Raw genomic sequence first — 25,134 nt, forward strand, 5'->3', positions numbered from 1 at the left:
AATCTAGAGAATTATGCTGTCTATGTCTTGTACAATTAACAGATGTAACAGCTGAAGAGCGTTGGGCCCCATTTTGGCAGCATCATTTAGCCCAGACAATTAGCAGTTACACACATAATAACCACAAAAAATCAAATTCTCAGGACAAAGTCAACAACATTTTCCAGCTTTCACTGGGTCGCTCTGACCGTGGCCCCTAAACTGACATCACTCAGCAACTCCTTGATTACTAAAGTGAACACAGTTAGTTGGGAAAGTAAAGGCCATACATTGTTTCGACACATTAGAAAACAGCTTGAGAAACGGGCACAACGTCTTCTCTGTCACAAGCACATAAATACTGGCTTCACTTATTTGTTTTTACGCTGTCTTGCTTTGACTGAATAAATGATGCTAATGTGTTTTACCCTGAGTAGAGGGCCAGTGATCGGGGGGTCAGGGGGAACACATGTAGTCTTTTTGTCTATTACCCTACCTGGTCTGAAGGTAAAGGTAAGGTTCATCATCCCAGATATTAATGGGATGCTGTTTGGAAGTGGGGTTATGTGACTCACCTCTTGGACAAAAATGACAATGACCAAGGCCTGTGGAGAAGGTAAAGGGATTGATGTGGTTATAAATTACTCCACGGCGCCACCTAGCCGAGGCCTTGCCTACTTTGTCATCAGTACAAGGCAATAAAGCAGGGAAATGAGAGCAGAGTCCTCCTTTTAATACATAAATGAATACTCTATGAGAGTGGTCATTATTTAGAGCATGCCATTTTCAAGCAGTTGTACACAACCAAATGACATGTAGAATCTGCCTCACCACTACAAAATGATAAACCGGTATAACTTTTCTTTTTTCTTTTTTTCTTCCCCAACCTCGATCTATTTATGACCCCTGCTATACATTTTCAACGATGTTCAAATTGTTCGTAATTTTCATTCAAGGGCAACTTCACAATTCAACTCTTGGAGGACATCAGAGTAAGGTCTTTCCCTAAAAAATTTTTAGTAAGCAATTTTTATAATTGACTGTCCGAGGTAGGTCTTGACCCGTAAAGCCAAGAAGTGCCAGGATTGGAGAAGTAGATTTAATATAAGAGGCTTTCAGCCTCTTTGTCCTTAAAAAACTGCTCAGAGAGTAAGGGCCTCTGAAAATAGAGCTGTAAATAACCTGACGAGCAATGGGTTTTCCTTTAAATAAATACCGATCAGGTTTATGTTGAAAGACAATAGAAAACGTAGCCCAGATATGCAGTTTACAGTATTTATAGCTGTAATATCGCGGTGCCAGCACCGTAATTTCATGCCCCAATGAGAATGGCAAGGTCAAAGCAAATGCTTTGGCAGAGCATCCGCTAATACGGTGACTCATAAACAGGCACTATGTGTATCAGGTGCACCAAATAATATAGTATAATGAAATACAGAATAGCTTTCCATTATTGTTTTTTTTTTATGGTGTCGTCATTACATGTAATTTATGTTTTAAAAAAATTATCAATTGGAGGTTCAAGGGTCATTCCACAGGTTTTTGGATCGCATAATAAATTTGTTATCCTTTTTTTGTCTTTTCCCTTTTATATGTAAAACTCACTTTCACCTTGTTCCTTTTCCTTCTAGATCTAAGCACTCTTTTATTTGCGGAGGTTTTCTCATCAACACCGAACAGATCAAAGCCTACAACACAACTCCACAAGCTTTATTTTGACTATAAAACAGGAATTTCCATGTGTTTTATTTTCGTGGTTCCAAAAAAAAGCCTTTGCTGCTTGAACATCAAAGATGTCAACAGTTATTAAGATGTACATATATTAATCTCAATAGCAAATTAGTGTAAAAAAAAAAAAGACCAAATTTCAAGGTGAAACGCAGTATTTGTTTCCATTACTACTTTCTGTTTGAGAAACAGAGATCACTCCAAGCCTCACTCAATAGTCTGTCACCATGTAGTCTGCTTTAATCAGATGAATCAGGAGTCCGGGGACACGTTATTGCTTATTTGACAATGTAGTGAGTGCACAAACTCAGCACATGGCTCTTAGCACTTCCTGGCACTCAGAATCTGCTGTAGACATCAAGCTGGCTAATTTTTCCCCTCAATTATTCAACCCTTTTCATGGTCATTCCTCTGTCCATTTAAAAAGGTGACGAGATGAGTCTCTGTTCAGCTGATTGTTGGAGAATTTGCCTTTCTAGCTCCTTATAAGCTTTCACCATCTTTCAGATTAAGATGAAATCGACTATTCCGATTTGTCTCCTCATGAGCAGATTGTCAAGAACTGGTGGTGTAAGACCCACAATGCAGGAGACCAAGCTCTTAAACATTTAATAAACATAAACATGACTTAAAACCATAGAGAAAATAAAGATGATAAATCAGAGCAGTTGACCTGACAATGGAGAGCTAAAAACCAGACACTTATATATGTGTACTGAGTATGATTAACAGAAATACAAACATCAGCAGATAATTATCAACATTGACCTGGTGTGACTGACTGGGGGACATCTCAAACCAGATCATTGCAACAACCAAGGGACCAAATCCAAGAGCACAGTCCTCAAACAGATGCTCCAAAAGAATCCAAGATTAAAAATCTCACCCATCCTAAAAAATATTGTATATGTCCTCTCTATGTTTGTATCATTCAACTTTTAAAGGGTAACCAAACAGGGAAGTTGAAGGCTGACTCCACCCACAGTCTTAATGTGAAAATCCAGTCAGAGGGGTGGGGCTTGGAAACCATATGTTATCATTACTGGAGCTGCAGATCATGACGTGAGACTTCTGAAATGACGTGGGACTTGATTGTTTTGACCAATCACGAAATGCAAATGTAACACCTCGGTTTAACCTGTAGGGGGCAGCACAGAGACGGTTTTTGACTATATTTTCAATTTGTCAAAAAAATTAACAATGACCAACAGACAGCACTTTTAAAGCCCAATTTAAAGAGGTCAACAGCCAAAAAACGTTGATTTAAGGTTTGGTTACACTTTAAGGTGAAGACCTCTGTAGGTTCACTTTAAGTTCTTCCAGTATTTATCTTTAATACACAGTTTGATTCATATCTGAACACATGGTGAATAAATTGCCTATATAAACCACCAACCTCCAGGGCCAAGGATTGAATTGAAATGGAAAAATGACTCCTCTACCCTTCCACCCAACTATATCTTTTTCTATCGTAAAATCGTTTTATTTGGTTTTTAACCAAAATCAAAAAGCCAATGTCTTTTTTTAAAACCTATTTTCTGCTGTTCAGCAGTAGTTTATTAGAAATTTGTATCTGGTATTAAGCCAGATAGCAGCTCAGACGAGGAAACGAAGACGTTAATGAATTAATGTCTGTAACACCTCGGCCTCACAAAGCTACCATTACGGCTCCGATGCGACCAGAGCAGTCTTTGCGTAAGTTTAAAAGTGCGAGAGGAAATCCCACTGCAAGCGATCACGTTCAACCTCTGCAATCTGGCCTCTGTGGCGCTGCAAATCCGTTTCATTGCGTTCAAATTTTCGCCGGACGACGTAGCTGAACCGCAGTGAATAAGGGGGGCGGGGGGGATTACTGTACATCCCATATAAATGGCGGGTTATCACCTAGGTGAGTTCGGAGTTTTGTGAGGTCGGCAGTAGAACCTGTGGCTGCAGCCATTCAGTAGCAAATATGAGCCATCTACTGCAGCTAGACCGCTCCAGCATCACACCTGAGCTGTAACGCTAGCCGTGTGAACCCGGGTGAAGTGGACGCGTCTGAATTAGAACAAAGAAGTAAAACCTATAACTGTTTCTGCGTCACAAACCTCAAGCTTTTTCAAACTGCAGGTTTTCGTCCACTCCTGATCCATCAAGATTTGAATAAAGAAATACTCAGTCAGTTTTAATTGTAAATTCTTTTGTATGCCAATCATTGTAAAATATTTAATTAAAGATTTCACTTTCAAGAGTCTACATCTGAAACGAGGAACTATTTTTCACAAAGGATAAAGTTTTGGTCTCACTGCCTCAAATATAAAAGAAGTACATTTTTTGGTGCTGAACGATCACAACTTTGTTCAACTTTACTACACTCTGACTCTTTATAATAAAAAGTAACGACTAATCGACTATTAAGTTAGTTGTTGACTATTTTAATAGTCGATTTGTCGTCGTTAGTCAACTAACATCCCTAGCCTGGACCCCACAAGACAGTGCGCTAAACTTTTTTTTCCCAATGATTTTTGATTTTCACTGGTGTTCACTGGTGGCAGACATGAAATCCTATCCACCTTCATCCACATTTGTCATTGGATGTATTAGACGTCAATGTAAGGCTTGGGTCATCTGGACCCTATAAAATAGCACAAGGGTTAAAGAACATATTGTGTAAAAGATGAGGGACTTACAGTGCTAAAGGTTTTTGACTTGTACTTTAATATGCACATCTGCCAAACTTAGTTTAGGGTGACACTTCAGACTGAAATCTTTGGCTAAAACTAAGATGTTGTAGCATAATTTTTGTATAAAGCAGAAATTCCACAGTAAATGGAGTAGCACCTGCAGTTAAGCTTTAGTTAATGTTTCGTTCTACCACAGGGTCTTGACTTGGTTGAGTAGCCTATTACTCCATTTATCCATTTTTAAATAAATAGGCTAATGGTTTTTTTATGTTGTGCATCTGTAGTTGTTATTGTCTTTGTTTAAAACCAGGATACTCATTAAAGAAGACCTACAGCAATGCAAGCATATGGTCCCTGAAATAAAATCCTTTCCAGCCACAAAAGGAGATGTTCTTATTAGTTTTTTTTCCTCCTCCCCTCTGATTCTCCATCAGGGAGCCCTTTGCAATTTAATCATCACTAAAATCATTAAAAAGATCTGAAGATTAAATTATATTGGCATTTGCAAAATTATGTAATACATTTACATTACAATGAAGAAATTAAAATAATGCATTTTCGCTGTCTGGGGTGTATGAAATCTCCACATGGGAAATATAACTGGAGAAGTGGACAGACCCTTATTTTCTTTGCCTTTGGTGGCAGTTAATAGGCTGGCAGAGTCTCAGATTTCATTGTATGAACTTTTTTGCTCTTTTGATGGATTTGGCTGAAAGTCTCAGCGGTGTTTCTGAATCATGAAATGAAAATACATTTTTTTTAGGAGCCGAGTTGGTGAAATTGAATTAGTTGTACTTAAAATATTGGTCGGCAGCTGGGGAAGTATTTAAAGTTACTTTATTTGAAGTAAGGAGCCGTTTAGATTTTCATCTTGATAATCACACATGGTCTGAATGTGCGTAAGACGTGTGTTTGTGGGTTCCAGGCTTGACTGATGAGGAGATCGAGTTGGCCATCCAGCGCTCTGGCAGCACAGAGGAAGTTCTTCCTCAGAACCCTTTGGGACTCCCCCATCCTCCTTATACAACTCTGCTTGCTCCTGCACCACCCAGTGAGTACATGCACCTCTTTTTCTCCCTGGACACTTGCTCTGTAAATAATTGTGATATTAATTTGCATTTTCTCTAGGGCTGGGTATCGATAATAATTTCCATAATCGAATAGATTGTTCAGATCATTAACATTGTGAACATTGTTCTGCATCTCCTGGAGGGCGTTTCCGTTTGGCCACTAGGTGGCGATCACGCTATAGCAGTACACTTTTTTTATCAAGAAGAAGAAAGTATGAGCAAAAAACTGTGCTTTAGACCACACATGGTTATTTTAAAAATATGTCCTTAAAGAGTTTTAAAAATTATTTTCTGTGAGTACATAAAGTTGTTCATTTAGTCAGCAATGTATGTTTACATCGACCGAGCATTAGCATTAGCCGTCCTAAGGGAAATTACATTAAACGTTAGCATCAAGCTAGCAGACTTTAGCTTTATGTGCTAAATCGATTTTTGTTTTTATGAATTGATTATTAATCTTTTAAGCTTAAATTGATTCAAATTGATTAATCAATTTGATCAAACCACCCCTAATTTTCTCATCTAAAAAACAAACAAACATTTGAATAGAGATTATCATCGATATTTGTTGCAGTTGACCTGTTTGAGATATCTTCCCTACTATCTGACTAGAAGTTAAAAGCATAAACCACAAAGTTTCTAAACTTATCATTCGTCTCATACCGTCATTGGGATCGTACTTGGCTAGTTTTTGAGTTCAAACAGACCACTTTACAGTACAAGCTAAAAGAGTCAGTTTCTCTGGGTGCCACTGTGGTAACATCTCACACCAAAACCTGTATCTTTATTACTTCAGGAGGTTGTGAGTGCTGTCCACTGATTCTCCAATGCAGAATGAAGTCTGCGTAATGTTTAACCCATATGACAATGATTCCAGATGTATTCCACCCTCATTTATTACCACACTGTCCTTGACTCCCCCGGCATCTCATGTTTTGTAATGAAAGTGATGTTGATGGGATGGCCATGTAGTTAGGAAGACTTGCAGCTCTCTGTCCATAGTGGGGGGTTTTATATCAAAACGGCTATAAGGGAGCTGCATAATGAGGTGAGAGCGGGGAGTCTTGTATGGGGGGTCATGCCAGAAAGAGGGGGCTACCTCCCTTTGATGTCCTTCTTATGGGTACGGTGCACAGGGACCCGCATCCATCTCTGTCGCAATAATGGATACTCTGATCTCTATTTCCACACAGTAGAAGGACAGGAAGGCCTCCACTGAACCCAATAAATTTGAGAGGAGATTGGAAAAACGGGGGATGGAGACCAGTTTAAGTGACCAAATAAAAAAAAGGAAGATGGCAGTGTGGAACTGGTATAGAAAAGGGGAAAGATAGGGGAAGAATGAAAGGTCTGAGAGGAGGGGTAAAAGAGCAAGTGAAAGCCCCTGGTGATGCAGTAAGACATGTTCAGGGTCAACCACCCATTCCAAGGACTCCCAGGCCCTTCAGGTGCATGGTATGCTGGGATAGGGGACAGTCTATCCCAGCTGTAATGTTGATGAAGACGCAAATTTATGTGGTTATCATATGGATGCTGAGAGTGATTCAAAATTTTTGACTGGAAAGGTTACAGGTTCAGTGAATGCTGCACCAGCAGTAAAACGTGCCCTTGAGGAGGGAAAAACAAAAACGACGTTCACCTTGAAAAGATGCTGCATAGTCCAATATGAATGGCTCTCCCATTTTATTTGCATGTAAAATCACAAGTGTTAAAGGGCTCCAGATCAATGCAGTTTACTTACTTCAAGCCACTAAACATGAGGCAGACCACTCCATTGATAAAATCCAAACTGTGTTTTTTTTCTACTTTTTTCTTTCATTCTGCCTTCACAAGAGTTCAAAAATGCATATTTCCTGTAGACAGTTTGCTTTTGGGGCTATTTTGGTTAAACGCTTCTCTTTCATGTGGGGGATTTTCTCCTTGACAGACAGTTGGTCTCTAGATGACGGCTTGCACAATGACACTTTCACTCTATCTGTCAATCAGCAAGAGCCTCAATCTTAAATTCACAAATCACAACCCTTTAGGTGTATCTTCAAAGTATAGTCTTTTTATAGAAACAGCATTAAAGTTCTACTTTTTGTTTTTCTATGGAACTCATAATTTTTACTATGAAATAGGCAATAAGGCAACTTTGGGGCAGCTGGAGGCAAAACAAGGATGTTTTATTTGTATAATATAATTCCTACACAGAAGTAAGTGTTTTATTAAAGCGGGAAGTTGCTGGTTTAAATTCCTGAAGTGGCAGGTTCAAACCCGAGTGGGACAGGTCCTCCAGCCTTTGTGACCTTACTCTGATGCTCTAGAGAAGTGCTTCAGTATAGATAAGGGCTGCAGGATATTAGAAAAACTTGCAATGTGCAGAATTAGTGAACAATACTGCAATGACGATATGACTTGCGACCATTTAATAATGCAACTAATACATTTCCATTTCACTGCATCAGTTTTGTTTTAAAAAATTAACAGAGCTTAACTTATATTCCAAATAACCAACGTTCACATAGGAGATGAGTATCTGACAAAAAAGAGGTTGTTTTGCTTTATTTTATATGACCGGGTCAAAACCGACCCTAACACAAAGAGTGCCATAAATTCAATCGGAGAAATTTAGAATAAAAAATAAAAGCAATGACTTTTGTTGAAATCAAAGTTATTGACAAAGTCAAAAAGCCTTAATGGAATAAATTAATTTTAAGTGATTCTTTTATACAATTAAAAACTGAAACGGGTCAATGCCGACCCTAACACAAGATTTTTTTTATACATCATACAATTACTCTTTTGTGCTGTACATCCCCCAAATGTATTTCCAGGACTTCTGTATGTGACATTTATTCTGTTAGGGGAAAAAAATGATCAAATGCTTTTTAGGAATCACTGTTTTTCTTCTTCTTTTCCTATTTTCCAGGTCCAGCAGGCTACAGATGGAGAGACTACGGCGCCCTCACCATCATTCTGGCGGGCATGGCATTTGGCTTTCACCAGCTTTACAAGGCAATCAAACTTATTTTCTTTTACTGCTTTTTTGATTTCTCTCATGTTTACCGTGCATTTTAAAAAATTCCACACTTTATTCTTCGTCATGACAGCTAAACTAGTAGGCACAAGCTGATGACAAGTTGTTCTACGTGGGCTTAAAAGTGGATCTGAATTTTTTTTTTTTTGTAAAACTACTTAAAGGTTTTTTTTTAATCTTTATTTCTCTTTAAAGTCAAATTTCCGCAACATATCATAGCACCTTTTCTTTTTTTTTCGACAACTTGTAGCCTAAATAATGATCACCCTGGTTTTCATCTGGCTTAGCAGCCCTTGAACATGAGCTCACCAAGCGCTTTGTCCCCGGTGGCATTAATCCCATAGTGGTTGTTAGTAGGAGTCTAAACGGCATGTGGAGACCATTACTTTTGTTTTAGAGTGGGATATGTGCTAGATGACAGGCTCTTGTACTTTTTTGTAAAAGAAAAAGTGAGAACACATGTACATTCATTTATTACTCTGACCCTTTTAGCCTTTTTTAGGAGGAAATTTTCAGTCTTTTTGAAGCTACTTTTTATTCTTTTGTTTTGGGTGACACATTACCAGCTCACTGTTTACTACACGAACCAATGTTTGCCTTCCACAAATCACCTGGTAGGTGGGATCTCCTGGTGGGACAGCACAGGTTGCTGTCATGTCACTGGAGCGCAGCGCCAGCCGCACCATATGTCCAAGCTTCTGCCCATACTTTAGTTCTGTTGTGGTGCACCTTGTAAACACCACACTCCCAGCAACCCACTTATTAATTACCACATGTAGACATCCATTTAATCTTTTTCTCTAAAAAGTGTTTATTACTTACACGGCTGTTGATCGTGCTTCCCCAGCTGTAGAGAAAACCCAACAGGCTGGAAGCCAACTGGAGAATGGAAGTGAGTGATTGGGTTATTCATTGTGTCATATATTAGTGATTTTGAGGAGTTCTTTAGTAAACCGTATGACAAAAACTTGTTTAAAAAGCACAATCAGATGCTTACACACCTATAAATTGGACAAAAACTGTACGAAGTCTCCTCGTCTAACTCTGTGGTGTGGTAATTCACACACCTCACAGTGCAGTTTTGACATTGTGGGGAGTTTCTAATCAACAATGTCTTTGACCTTACTCTGCCAATTCTAAGTGGCTGTGTCTTTTGCTCATCTTTCTGTCCCTTTCCACTAGAGAGAAGTCTAATATTGTGTCTTGCTTTTAATTGCAGAAATACATCCTTCCTCTCATTATGGGAAGCCGAGAGGACAAGAAGCATCTGCAGAGGATGGAGAGCAACATTGCTGCAATGAGTGGCACGCTGACACAGACAGGTGAAGATTAATATCTTCATCACTTTCTCCCTCCTTAACATTTTCCCTCATTTATCTGTCGCCAAAATCGAGGGGCCCTGCACGTTTTTAACAAATGACGCCGCTGTCATTTCGCTTTAATTTGAAATTGCTTGTTTACTGTCAGGCTCGGGCTCAATTAATTACGTTTCGCTGAAAAGCTCTTAACCTCAGAATATTAATGAGGAGTTGGGAAATGACAACTTTTCTCAACCCCCCACCCATTCCTTCTTACTCTCCCCTTCCATCCGTCTGCACCAACCTCACCCCATCCAAGCCTCCGCTGCCATCATCATCAGCCACTCGCTCCCCCTTAGGTGGGCAGAAAGTTCATTTTAATTTTGTGTACAAGTATGTGTGTTTTTTGTGTGCAACCTCGCACTGTGTGGTGTTTGGGCTCAGCACTGGGCCCAGTGTGATTAAGCGCATGGTGACAGGTGCTGCTCCCATGTTGGACAGGTGAGGAATCTCAACCTGGCTGTCAGACGGGGAGAGAGATGCTTTCCTAGCTCTTTGTCAGTGTAATTAAAAATCCAGGGAAGCGTAAATGAGAGAAGCACTCTGAGAAACTTGGGTCTTGTTAGCGGGGCTGTTTTCACCTGAAACTCACCAATCCATGAGAGGCGCGTCTTAACAGAAAAGAAAAACGCACTTGAGAACAAAGAAAGTATATTAACCACTTTAAAGTTGGCAGTTTTTCATTGAAAAATACACCAGGCTCACTTGATTGGTTACATTTTGATTTGGCTAAAATGTAGCAATGTTGAGGATGTTGTTACTCATGACAAAGTGAATAATGTAAATTGAAAAGAATGCAAAAAAAATATGTTTGATCCAGAAACCTTTTTTTTCAAATTAAAAAGTGAAGATTAGTTTTTCATGCAGACATTTATGACAACTTTTGAAAGGTAAAGGCTAAAAGGTATGATATTTTTGATCTTTAACTACATAAATATCTATAATGGAAGGTTTCTGACTTGACACTATTAAAATTTTGGCATTTGTTTTTTCTTTTGAAGCTTTAGTTGATTTGGTCAAACATAAGCCCTTTAGTCAGAAAGAATCGCAAGAAAATGTAAATAACTTTACCTTTTTCTTTTAAGACCTAGTTGTTCTTATTTCTTACATTCCTGAAGCTCCTCTTTGGTCTTACTTTAGGGCTCTCTCCTAGTATTTAAACCTCAATATTCTTTTCCTAGGCATGTCCTGATCAGGTTTTTTGCTCCGATCTGATTCAGAGTCATTGGACTTGGAGAATCTGCCGATACAGTCCAAATCTGATACTTCTGTAACACTTTGAAAAAAAATTGGCTGATCCGAGATGTCCCCTTTTAAAAAAAATAAATATATACACCCTATTTTATCATCTAATACTTAAACAGAGCACTTCCATGAAGTAGCTTGAACAATCAAGGGCAACTTTCAAGTAGAGTCATTGAAAAAAATGTGTTGGCATTAGCTTTAATATCTTCAGAACTATAATAAACATTTTGATTATATTTTATGTGTCATTCTTATCTCAATTACAAATTTCTAAAAATGAAAAGCAATTTTATTCTAAAATCATTCACGGCGACCTCATATCAGTCTAAAATAGGGGTGTCTAAAGTCAGTCCTCGAGGCCCGGCCTCCTGCTGAAAACAGGGTTTTTTTCAGAAACCATGTTCTATCTGCTGCTGATTACCTGGATCAAGTGTGTTTGGCCAATAAGAAGCTTCAATGACAGGTTGGTTGGAAAAAAGTCGGGAGGACTGACTTTGGAGACCTCTGCTCTAAACACTTTTGGTTGTTTTTAAGACATGATCTATTTTTTTGTTTTTTTTTATCACTTTTTCCTGCCTTTTTAGGTCATTGTTTGCATTAAGACAAACCAAAAGAGACACTTGCTGTCAGCTTAAAATGTTTATTAGAAGAGTTATTTAGGCTGCAAGTCCGTCTGTGAATATTTTGTTAGCTTTACCAAAATATTTCTGCTGCGCTTCACGACAATAAAATGTTGGGATCTGTTAATGATATGTGGGCTTTGAGAAGAGTATTTGTCTTTAATAATAAGCTTGAAATAGATTAAAATTGTTCAATCCCTGATTGAGGTACAACATCCAATTTCGATAAAGTTTTAAACTGCTCGAATGATTTCCGATCCCATCAGAGCAGGACATCCCTACCTTTTACCAACATATTCAGTGTCCAAACGTCTCAATCTGGTTCTTCTGGCTTTATCTCTAAAACACCTAATCAAAAATGTTCCCTCTGACATTGTTGTTGCTCAACTTTCAGCTCATCCACAGTAAATCTGCTTTCACTGATTCACAGTGAGTTTTTCTAACCAGCACAAGGGGACCCAGACTTGGGCCCCTTTTTCATGCGCCAGTCCTACACGCAGCCAACTGAGCCATACATCTAGGATTGTGTGAAAGCAACAGAAATGTAACATTGACAATAGTAGGCTGCTACAGAATGCTAGACATTAGCATGCTGGCTCTATGTAGTTAACACCTGTATATTTCATACTATCTTTGTTCACAACAAAAGTCTTTTAAATAACCAAATTCCCGAGTTTGTCCTTTTTCTGTAGTAAGGCACAATATGTCCAAAATAGCTGTGACATTTTGAACATTTGCAACACCATCAGCAGAATCTAACCTTTATTTGCATGTAAAATGACTTTGAAAAAAGTTAGTTCACTCATGCAGCCTTTGGCTTGGTTGTAGATGCTCTGTTAGGAATCACAAGTACACAAAGTAAAGGACGTCAATGTGCTTTGGGGACTATTCAGAGATCACTTCTCAATAAAGATGAATCACTGTCAAGACTTTTACATTAAACACTAATGACTTTTTTTTTAAATGTCCTCTAAGGTTATAATGAAAAAGTTGTGGATCTGCAGCTCAGAGAGAGAAAAAAGAAGAGCTGCTCAATGACCACAAATAACAGGTGGACTCTGACTCTTTAAAACTAAAAGAGAAATACAAAAATTCTATGAAAACGTTTTAATCCTGCTTTTGTCTGTTTTAACCGTCAGGTTAGGCGTGCTGGTAAATCCCCTTTCCCTCAAATAGTCGCTGTAGTTTGTTTGTTTTCATGTTTTAAACTGGAAAATCAAAATCGATTCTTTTGTCTATTTGCATTTCCGACGGTGCAGTTACAAGGAGGATCCAAATCTGCAAACATCCTTGATTTGATATCTCGATTTCACATCACCCTCAAGAGCCAAATGTTCAGAAGTTGGCAGTTATTTCTTGGCCGGTGTGGTGGGTGGAGGACGGATACTGTGCGATATGCCGTGCGAGGTGTGCCACCCTGAATCTGGTTAACAAATATATGCTCTTTTATGCTCATTTTTTTTTTCTTAACTATGCAAACACGTTCACTCTCATTGGTTCACTGGCCATTCTCACCCTACTTATCATGTTTTGGAGATTTGCCAGCTTGCACACCCTGTTCTGTTTGTCAGCAAGAACAGGATTTCATACGAAGAGTCCTCATTTTGTCAGTTAAGATGGAAAAAAAAATAATAAAACAGTTGATCTTTCTTCAGTCAGTCAGTCTATAAAACTAATTTGCTATGACTACAGTAGCCAAGCTGCTATTGTAGTTAATGACTGTTGTAGTTAACAGTTGGGGAGAGAGGTTGCAATTACACTGAGAGTTTTCTCCCCCTGCTTTCCCTTTGTCTCCCCCTCCTTCTCTCTTCATCGCTGTGAGTAATAGCGACGGACTGCCTCGCCGCTGCCAATTGCTTGAACCCGCTTTTGTTAAAGTTCATGTATTTCTCTAGTGCCAGCCCCAATGAGGTGATGTATCCTTTTGAGAGGGGACTGCATTAGTCTTTCTCTGCAGCCAGAGCTCAAGAGGGCCTTGACTCCTATTATGATTTGCCTACAACTTCACAAAGACAATTAATGAATGGATCTTGGAACTCCTTCAGTGTACCCGGGCTGCGATGGAATGTGCGACTGTTTTTGGCACTCTTTGTTGGTGGGAACCATATTGGTGACCAGCTGGCCATTAAAAACAGAGACAGGCCTGGACATATGTAGTGTACATTATGGCGAGGTATTTACTGAATAATTTACTGAATACACAATGCGCTTCCTCCTTGCAGCAGCAGCTGCAAGCCTCACACGATAACTTGTCTGGTCCTTTCTCTCGCACAAACGCATTAGTATTGCCTCCTTTTGATTCATGCCTGGCCAGAAATGTAGACTTTATTAATATTCCTGGCTTTGTGTCTCTAATAGCTTGGAGGAAGAAGTTATGCATTTTTGTTGACTGCCCGAGCAGCACAAAACCGTCAACTTTGTGCAGAGACATGAAAAGAGCTGGACTGTAAACCGTTTGGCTACAGTGGCTGAAAAAGAAGTGTCAATGGGAATTCTCAGACAGCATTACAGGCTGGCAGTGTCACCAACACATCTGGGAAAGCTGCTTGTGGTTTAAGCACTAATATGGCCACTCATGATTTTGGGGCGTGCAGCCTTTCATAACGCAGAAATGCATTTTTAAAGTCCCCCTTCTATGAAAATCATGTTTTTTGAGTTTTTAACTTGTATATGTGGCATTTTTCTAATGAAAGAGAGCAATTGTAATAGGAAATAATTTTGTTTTTGCATATCTGAGTATTTCCTCCTTTAAATCACTGTCCATTAAACTGTCGCAGACAAACTTTGTTTGATTTAATGAGTTTTTACGTCACAACAGCTCTGCTGCACATGCACTAAACCCTCATCTGTTCCTAGCGTGTCTAGTTCAGGTGCTGCAGAAGAGAAGATGGTATCTTCACATTGACTGCAGTCAATGGGGCGGCTCATTTGACTGCAGTTGGAAAGGATTGTAAATCAATGAAAGAACATTTTGATGTTAGCTTTCATTATTTTATCAAGAACTCTGCTCTGAGAAACCAATGGATTGAATGTATTGGTCACAGCAACGTCAATAAACATTTGATCTAAAAGAGTCTTTGGTGAACTGGAAGGAGAAAGAATCCGGATTGTGGAGGAAGTTCTGTCCATGAAGATCTTCACTTCCTCGTGCGTCCTGACATCCAGATCAAAATGATACAGCTGGACACTATCAGTATTGCTTGACATTTTTATGTAGCAGTGGTGAAGATTTATGCTAGTGAGACACAGAGCTGCTCAGGCAAGCTCCAAAAGCCACGCCCCCTCAGAGGAAATTTTGGAAACAGAGACTTAAGATCAACGTGACAACTGTTTTTTTTAAGACATTTAGTTTGTGGTATTTGGGCTAAAAACTTCATAATCATAATTAAAACACTACAAGAAATGCTTTTTTTAAAATAAAAACAAATTGTCATGGGGGGACTTTAAGTCGTTTTGATGCCCTCTTAAAAAAGATTGTACACAGTCTTTATGGAAAAACTGAAAAGCAAACTCAAATCATTTGCACTATGATCTCGGGCCGACCAACTCTCCTGCTCAAACTTGTACTCCCTAAGACTTCACATGAAATGAAAAGATCAAATGTTAAGCACCCCACCCATATTGATACAACTCCACCCATTTAAACACAGGTGTCACTACAAGAAATTAGGCTCTTTGAAGGATCAAATATTTTGTCTGTGTTTTTTTTTTCAAAAGAAACCCTACTCCCAAATGGGCCTCCTCTTTTGTCCCGGCCGGGGTTAATGCGAGAGGAGGGTTCTCCGCATCCAGTCCAGCCGGCTGCAGCTCAGGCTTTTAACCATTGGCCTGACAACATCAGCAGTGGACCGCCACAATATCTGTTGATGTTAATCCTATTAGGCTTGATTTAACACTTTACATGCCCATGATTTATATGAATGTTTATTGGTTTTCTGTAATATAATCAGCTCAGGGAAACTTAATGCATTGTTTGGTAATACACGTGTGACTGGAAGCAGAGGGCAACAAACTATGCCTGGTGTTATTTGAAATCATACACCTTCGTCCAACACCAACACTTGAACTAATTCAATCTTCAAAGTCAATGGAAAAAGAACAATATTTATTAGGATTAGGAGGGACATTTTGTCTGGCAGCCTCTTCCCAAATAAGAGCCTTGTTTTTTCCTTTGTTGATCGTTTGAGGATTTAAGATGCATTAGACGGCAGTGTCTGGGTGGATAATGGAAGGTTAGAGACTGTTATTTAATTTAAGTTCAGACACAAAAGATTAATACCTCCATCCTATGAGCACCCCCTCCTTCCCTCCCTTAACTCTCAATGCCGCACAAAAAAAAAAAAAAGACTGCCACTGAAGTTACCCTGTATTAGCTCTGATTACAGTTCTTAAAGGACATCTTTGATCTGCGATACAGGCCTCATCAATTCTGTCGTCTTCTCTGGAAAAATAATACGATTACTGAAGTAACCTTTTATAACATTCAGTTTTTCATGTTTTCTCTTCTAGGAATTTACATTTATAGTTTCTCTGCTTGTTTTTCAGTCAGCCAGCTTCAGCAAACACTGTCATCCGTCCAGGAACTCCTGATCCAGCAGCAGCAGAAAATCCAGGAGCTCTCCCAGGAGTTGTCTACGGCAAAGGTGGGGTTGCAATCTCTCATTTTACTATAATACTACGTACACACAAAGCATGTGTGGCGTGCTAAGCTTTTTCTTTCACAGTTGTAGTCCGGTTGTGTGGTGTTATGTAAGTCCAGTCGGGCACAAACCACAATTATTCATTTCTCCTTCATGATGAATTTCAAACCGGTTGGCACTTCCATGTTTTGAAACAGAAGCCACCTATATGTCACTACCAAATCTGAGTTCCTGGTTGGTCAAAGTTCACCTGGTTTAACTTTTCACGCACAACCAATCGTTGCATGTTTTGTAAGATGAGCCTGAAAATTGACTTAAAAACTTGCATTGCGACGTATGAGAGTTTTGAAGGTGGAAGCCTGAAACTTGGTTAAACGTGCGTTTACATAGAATTTTCATTTAAAGGGGTCGCTCAACCGTGCTTTTCCGTAGCTAATGTGAACATAGCAGAATACATAAATGCTGTCATTAATTTATGTGTCTTCTCACAGTTGGACACTTCAAGTTGGAAAAGCAGTTCTGTAAATTTGTATTTTAAATGTTTTTTTTCTTTAGAGACTACACAACAATTTCTATTGCTGCTTCATAGCAAGAAGGTTCTGGAACCTCATTAATTAAGGCCTGAAAAATGTTCACATTGCAAAACATGACTCATATAACCCAGTATGACTAAACTTCTGTGCATTATTGTTTTCATTTTTATTACAATTAGGTAAGTTATTAATAGATACAAAAAGAACAAGAATAACAAAGCACATTTGTATGAGTAAAGTATGAGTTATATTGTATTGTAATCAGTGACTTAGAAGCCTCAGCGCTGTAAACCCAAAGGAGTGACTGTGTGATGTTCAGCAAAGAATGACTCAAAATGAATGGAATCACATGTTTGCTGAATATGTTACATCATAAAACCTCTAAATGTCATATTTCTGCAGTTAAGATGTTACACTGATTCACAGTGAAGTCCACTGATTGGCCGACCAGACTTATAAATCTTTACAATTTTATATCTGATTATCAAAGACTTTCTATGTATAAATGGATTCTGAGAGGGGAACAACACGTGTATTTAAGCATTGCTGACCTCAGGTTTGTGTTTTTTAAGAGATTCCTGCATAAAAGCAATGCACCGATCACTTCTATGAATCTTAAAACATTTTTTTTTGTTTGCACATCTTTGTATTTGGACACACCTTGATTTATGGTGAAATCTGCACAGTTTTGACAAGAAGGCCTCTGTTTGTGAGTCATACGTGTACATTTGACTCATTTTCTCTGCTTTCCAATGGCCTTTGCAGCAATAGATCTAAAGTTTTACCTCTATAAACCTAAATGTTTATCATTTGATTTAATAAAAACAAAAAAAAAAGACTGAATAACTTTAAAGATTGGCTGAAATGTCACCAGAAGTTTTTAGTGGGGAGTCAAAAAGGTCATATAGAATTTCAGGATGACATTTAGGACCTCTCTTGTGTGGCCTCTGATTTAGTTTAGTCAAGTTATTTCTACACAATACAAAACCTTTCACTCAAAAATATAACATATATTATTTAATTATTAGAAATCTAATAAGATTAAGTTGTGTGTTTCAAAAATGTTTAACTTAATTTGGTTTATTCAAGCAGTTTCAAAATCATAACATAATAATTTGAAGTGGAGAAAAATCACCAACATATATAATGTAATTTATTTAAACACAAAAACGACACATTTTCAAAATTAGCAGCATTTTGATTCAGTCAACATAAAACCTTCTGCATCTTTTGAAGAAACTGTACAATCTTCAAGATAGATCTTTTTGGGTTTTTGATTCACAGCTGAAGAAATGTACGAAAAGAAACATTAAAAATTTAGGCTACAGAGAAGATCAGAATCAATCAAAAACTCCAGGCACCCAAGTTAGTGATTTAAGTGACAAAATATTATTTAATTTCAGTTTAACTGAACTCATCTGATGTAGCATTTAAAGTTTTTTTTTTCTTCCAACGTTTTAAACAAATTAAATGGATTTATGTGGCTACTCCCGTCTAATGTTTGAGGTCAGAATTGTTTTTTCCTTTTAAGTAAGTTATTAAAATCCGAGGTCCATTTTAGTAATAATTTATTTAAGCATAAAATTGAATGGATTTCTGAAAAAAACATTTCTGCTTTTTTTTCAAACTGAATATCAAGATCGGTAACATCTACAGTTTATTAGAAAATAAGAATAAAAAATAACAAGAATTTTTTAAAAAAAGAGCCCTTTTTCCCTTTAAGCATCACTGTGCATTGCACCTTCTAAGGAGGCAACATTAGGTTAGAATCTTTTAAGATGAAACAGATTTACTTGAACCAATTCAGAATTATGCCAATCACACAACAGAAGCTACTCCAAACCAAGCTGCGTCCCATCATGAGACCATAATCTTTGACCATAACTTTCCTCTTTGTATCCTCATTTTTATAGACACGCTTCATGCTCTCTGCAGAATTACAGGTGTTTGAGTGAATCACATTAATTGATTGTTTTAAAAACGATGTGGAGGGATGACATGTTGCTTGATTTTTATAACACTGCTCATAAAATGCTTTATGGTCTGCCAGCTAAATAGAAAAAAAAACAAATAATATAAGCCTTGTAAGAAGCAATCTAAGACGATATTTTATGTCCACAGCTTGTTAAGCACAGAAGTATGAAACTACAGCATCTGGATGTCTTAGGGAAACATATGTGGACACATCTGTTTCTTCACAATTATGGGAGTAAAATATGGATGTGTTCCGAGGAATAGGTTAATCAAAAGTGATGATCTGAGTCTTGTTTTCGGTTCAGAGGGGCCTAAAACATGTGGATATTTATCCTTAGCGATCTGATTTGTACCGGAATTCTTTAACTTGTTGCTGAGCAAAAACAATAACTTCCAGCTACCATAAAGGAACAAGCTTTTTTAATTTTTTTCATTTGTCATAACTAAATAGCAGAATGGATTTAAAAGTCTACTTCATTTGCTATGAGTGCTTTGTTGGACAGCAGTAGTGTATAAAAAGTATATTTCCCATCAAAACAGCCATTAAACAAATCATAAACTCTGCTTTATAGTTACAGCGCTGATCTTAAATTTTCCCTCTGAGTCGGCACAGCCCTCTTGTTGTCTCAGGCCATGGGGAAATTGAAAATTGTTTTCAGGTCAGGATGTTTGATGAGAAACACATGTTGGAGCTGGGGAGCTACTTATGATTCACCGTTTGCGGCTTTCAAGGTTTTCTGCACTGCGCTGCTTAAGTTCGCCACACTTAGCAATTATGCCTCTCAACGCGGAAATGTGCCTTTAACCCAAAACACATGGAGACTTCTGTTTCTCAGCTGCTAAGTAAACATTTTTCCAGTTCGAAACCGCTCGATTGCGGAGTGGCGTTCTTAAAGTAGGGAGCTCATTATGGAAGTGAATGCGAGTCATGTTCATAAAGCACGAGCCAGAGCAGCACGTTTCCAGCTTTCTACACTTTATTTTTTTAATATCTCTCTGATTGCGTAAGGACACTACTGTACACAGCCACCGTGTTCAGGAGTTGCCTCAGGAAGATTCATCCCTGATGTTATACAGCCAAGTTTATTTCTGCTCCATTATCATTACAAATCTGCCTGTTAACTGTGTTTGCCCTGCTGTCTCAACTCACTGATCGCTCCTTTTATTAGTGGATACTACATAAAAGATTAGAAACCGCCTCCTTGCTTGCATAAGATGAAGTGCCAGTGGGAAAGTGCATAAATAGACTGAAATCAATTGCACTGTACCAGTGTTTCCACTCAAAAACTCTCCTCTGGGGACTTCCTTTTGAAACTAATTCCATCATAAATATACATGTGTTACAGAAAAACACACTGTCTGCCGGCAGTCTAACTGTGAATTAATTTGCCTTCAAACACTCTTAAACAAGCCTTGTTAAAGATCTTATCTTCTTGTTGCTAATGGTCCACAGGCATTTATCTTCATTTAGCCAGATGCGCTGCTGTTGCAATAGAAAACCCTCTTTTTCACATTCTCTCTCTCTTCTAATACATACATTTTTTTCTCCCTTTTTTTTTTTTCTCGCAAAGAACTCCGTTAACCAGCAGAAATGGGCTGACCTCATCACACCTAAACACCCAACTGAGACATATTAGTTTCAAGGCTTTTAAACCAATTAGGAAAAAGCTTTGCTTTGAGCAGTGTTCACTCAGCTAAAACACTCCGCCAGCCCACACGTTTGGGGATGATTATTTCGTAAATGGCACTACTAACAGGGTGTACTCGGCCCTCTTTTTTTTTATCACCTATTTATTTACTTGTTTACGTGAAAAAGGAAACAGAAAAAGACAAGAGGATATTTAAAAAAAACTATAGTTAGATTTTTTGCAATAGAATTTTTCATCAGTTAAAAGGTTTTGTACTTCTTATAAAAAAATATTGTATCTGTTAAAAATGCTTTGTATGTTTAGAAAAAAAATATGTTTGTAAAAAGATTTTGTACTTGTACAATACAATTGTTAGCCAATATATATATATTTTTTTTTTACTTTCAATAGGAAATTTGTGTTTTCAGTCCATAACAATGTTTTCTTTGTGTATGGAATGTCACACACACATACAAGCACACACAAAGATCTACAATGACAAAACCCAAGTTACAAGTGCAATTCTTTTGCTTTTCAAAATCAATCAATCATGATATCATGATGCATGATCTATGCCAGGATAAAAACAATAAATAATAAATTCTACTCGAAGAAGACAAGATAAAATGGTGGACGATACTCTAAATGTGGTAATTAATGTATTTCATTACAACATTGCAACTAAAAATATTGATCATTATTTTGAGGAAATTTTAATGGTATCTTCTGCTATTTCAAAGAAGAAACTTTTTTTTTTTTGTGGCTCTGATCCGCTCGTCTAAGCAGTGCACCGATTGGGTGACATTAGAAGGCTGCTGGTTGGTTGAGTTGTTAAAAAACAAAAGAATTGTTCTTGTGACTTGGGTTTTGTCGTGGATCAAAATGTGTGTTTGTATGTGATGATTCACACATGGACAAAACTTTTTTTGCGTCTGGAAAATTGTTTTTGGCAAGTGCTAAATCTTTTTACAAACACAATTTATTTTTTTCTACACATACAAAACCTTTTTACAGAGACAAATTTCTTTTTACAAGAACAAACTTCATAGTTTTTAGTTTGATTTAACCCGAAAAAAACCACTAGATCAAATCTAGTCAGTTTTTTCCTTTTCTTTTTATTGTCATTTTATATTTTCAGCTTTTTATTTTTAGGTTTGTTTTTTTGACAGCCATTTACTTCTGCTACCCAAAATGAACAAGTCAAATTAACTTTAAAATTCCAGAAGAAAATACATACACAAAATAACTAATATTTCATAAATAATTAGTTTTTTAGTGTGCCAAAGGTAATATATCCTCATATATATGGATATTGTTAACTCTGAAAGGCTTAAGAAAATCATGGTGTGCCCCCTAAAGTAAACAGAGACACCTTTACAAAATAAGATAAATTCTCAATCAATAATCAATCAACCACTTTTTCTTTTTGATTGAAATAACCACCTATAACTTGTTTAATAAAGACCTAAAGCTCATTTGAAAAGGATTAACATGATACTAGACATAAAACAAATGATCAAAATGTTATTTTTATCTATCCAAGCCTTGTAAAGTTATTTTTTAGACAGAAAATCAGCTTTTTTCCCCCCAATTCTTATAACGTGGCTTCAATGTAAATAAAGACGCTGGTGTTTTTCCTTGTGAGAACACCACAAGAAGTGTCTCTTTAAAGCTACTTTAGTATCCCAGTTACATGTTGTGATCAGCAGTTTGCTAAAACATCACATCTTCCACTCGTGTGGTCTATCGAACATGTGTTGACACTTCAGGTGGGGCTTTTAAAGTTCTTCCATTTACTGCAGTCATTGATACCCCAACCACTCAGCCCCCGCTCCAGCATCTAGTACACTTGACACAAGATCTTTACACTTGGTGTACATATACAAACTGGCATAATGTATTTCAGAGCAGATTTTTTTTTTTTTTTTTTTACAACCCAACATTTAATTAGGTTTCTTCGGGCTTAATAAGACATACGTCAGAGTTGGTGTTGTGTGACAAGTCTTGATGTGAGATATTATATGGTGCTGCTCTGTAGATAATACATATAATGAATGTAGCTGGTGGGTAATGTGTCTACTGGTAAAAGATTGCGCTCTTGTTTTAGGTGACAGCAGCGTACAGGAATCGTTCTGTTTCACATATTTTGAGAAAAATCTGCCTTTTTTTTAGCAATTCAGTGTTGGAACATTTTGCAGCTCAGCCTTTACAGCAATTAATTTTTTCAGCATAAAATGAGAGGGAAGCAGTATTGAGCCTTATTATGCGGGTGCCTTAGGGAGGCGAGGGATTAAGATGGTTCTAATGAGGTGATGGCTGTAATAAGAGTGTCTTCAGCAGGCCTCCAATGCACCACCTCTAAAACACCACTCCTTATCGGAGAGGCTTCAGAAGCTAATAAGAAGCGGAAAAGAGAGAAAAACTCTTTCCCGCTCATCTCCGTTTACCGTCTCCCTTCACTTCTCCTCCTCTGCCTCCCACCATCCCCTGTAAATGAGTCTGATCCCTTTCAGATGTGATTCAATTAATTTTTTCTTAGATTTAATTACAAGCTAGAGAGTCCAAGTTATCCCTCTCCCCTCGATAGGGGGTCCACCGTTCCTAAGAAGCTTCCTCTGTCGAGTCAGGAGAGTCTTAATTGCAGCTTTTACTTTGCTTTTATCTCACTTTTCCCTAGTCTGTTTTTCTTCTATCTCTTTATCGTCTCCATTGCTTTTGTATGTACGTCTGCCTTTTATTTGAGGATCGATTCAGAAAATAACACAGTTACAGCTTTAATGGTTGCCAAAAATGTGGACATTCTTTAGCCCTGTATGGTGTCACAGGATGCAAAAGTTTAAAAAACATGAATTAACTCTTTGTGGATAATTTAATCCAAATGTACAGTGGCCCAGAAGGGTCACAACAATTTAAATTCGCAACGAAACACACTCCAATTAGTCACAACATGGAAAAATTAACACACAACACAGAGAGTCACAACACAAAAAAGTGGTCACAGCATAAAGGGTCACAACACAACACTTTAAATTTGCAACACACTACAATTAGTCACAATAGGAAAAAATTAAAGCACAACACAACACAGAGGGTCACAACACACTACAATTAGTCACAATACATAAAAAAATTAAACCACAAGCAGAGGTTCACAACATCACACTTTAAATTTGCAACACAAGACACTACAATTAGTCAGCATGTGTTCAAATGGACATTTTCAATGGTAAGTCTATCTAAGTTCTTATTCATGTGCAACTCTTTTAAGTTCAGTTCCAGGCTTTACGTATACACCAGATCGTCAATGAATTCTTGCGTCAAAAGTGAAACCAGGGACTCTGATTTGGTAGTGACACATGGGTAGGCTTCTCTTTGATTCACGTAAGCGCCAACCATTTGAAAATTGATCATGAAGAAAAACATAATAATTGCTGTTTTTGAGCGGCCGATATTACGTGACACAAAGTCTTACTTATATCGGAATAGAGCGGTGAAAGAACATACCTGGAGCAAGATTTGCACAACTTGGACATCTTTCAACTGTTGGCACATGTGCTAGTATCGGCTAAAGCGATTTCAAGAACTCCATTCACGTGAATTTAGCATAAGACAAAAATAAATCAGCATGTCGCATACTTGATGTATGACATCGTGTTTGTCTTAAAACCCCTTCATTCCCGTTAACTTCCTGACATAATACAATTCACAGAAGTATGTCAAAGGCTTAAATGTTTTTTTTTCTTTTCTAATAAACTGTAGATGTTGTATTTTATTATTGTTAGCATTTGACTTGTTTTTAGGCCTCGTTGAACTCGACCTTTTTCCTCTCGTCTTTTCAAAAGCCACTAAAAAAGTGCTGCTGAGACCTATTTTCAGTAGAAATTTGCTATTCAAATGCTTTTTTTTTTATTATGTCCTGTAGCATTTCATTCAGCACCTGTGTGTTGGGGGATGTGCGTGTTTGTGTGTGTGTCTCTGTGAATGATAACACAAGCCTTTGATAAAAGACAAAAAGAACAAAACCGACTGCAAAGCTTTGGTCTGCCTTTATAAATGTAGCCATTGTTTAAGACGGTCATTATCCAAAACACTGTACACTGACCTAATCTTTTCTAGATAGTATGAAAAATTATGTAAAGACTATGATTCATTCGGCCTGGACTTCCCAGCATTATGAGGCAGCTTCAGCCATGATGTTTGCTCTCCTTTCATTTATAACCACAGTAAGCCGTTGTGAGGTTGTTATGGAGACTGATGACTGCACAGAAACATGTGGCTTTTAGCATTTGCATTTGTCATATTTGTTTATGTTACACAATCTTTCTTTAAACATGGTTTTTAATATTTCATAAAGTTGAGGCTAAAAGTAAAGTAACTTTTCTGATACTGCCAATGTTGTTACTCTTTTTGTTTTGTTATAGTTTGTTTGATACAATCGTGTGTCCTCCGTTTGTCCTGCAGGCATCGACCTCAACCAGCCGCATCCTGGACAACCAAACAATTGCAGATCTGAAGGCTGAGATTGTCTCTTTGAAAGGATTACTGCTCAGCAGGTAAATGAGGTTCAGACTCTCGTCACCTGAAACAGCCAGATTTCTAAACTCTTATGTTTATTAGTTTTCATGTTTACTAATTTTTTTAAGTCGGTTTTGTTTAATAAGTATTCATGAGATCACA

The 25,134-nt window shown here is 37.7% G+C and overlaps 1 protein-coding gene across 1 annotated transcript in view; it reads left to right on the forward strand.

The window, feature by feature from the left end:
* pex14 (peroxisomal biogenesis factor 14) overlaps window positions 1-25,134 on the forward strand; it is a 58,911-nt gene that overhangs the window by 28,101 nt on the left and 5,676 nt on the right. The window contains exons 4-8 of the mRNA XM_024292935.2: window positions 5,296-5,421; window positions 8,352-8,437; window positions 9,679-9,781; window positions 16,228-16,325; window positions 24,919-25,010. Coding sequence (XP_024148703.1) covers window positions 5,296-5,421; window positions 8,352-8,437; window positions 9,679-9,781; window positions 16,228-16,325; window positions 24,919-25,010 — 505 coding nt within the window. The remainder of the gene's footprint in view (window positions 1-5,295; window positions 5,422-8,351; window positions 8,438-9,678; window positions 9,782-16,227; window positions 16,326-24,918; window positions 25,011-25,134) is intronic.

This window comes from Oryzias melastigma, linkage group LG7, assembly GCF_002922805.2.
Source record: "Oryzias melastigma strain HK-1 linkage group LG7, ASM292280v2, whole genome shotgun sequence".
NCBI lineage: Eukaryota > Metazoa > Chordata > Actinopteri > Beloniformes > Adrianichthyidae > Oryzias > Oryzias melastigma.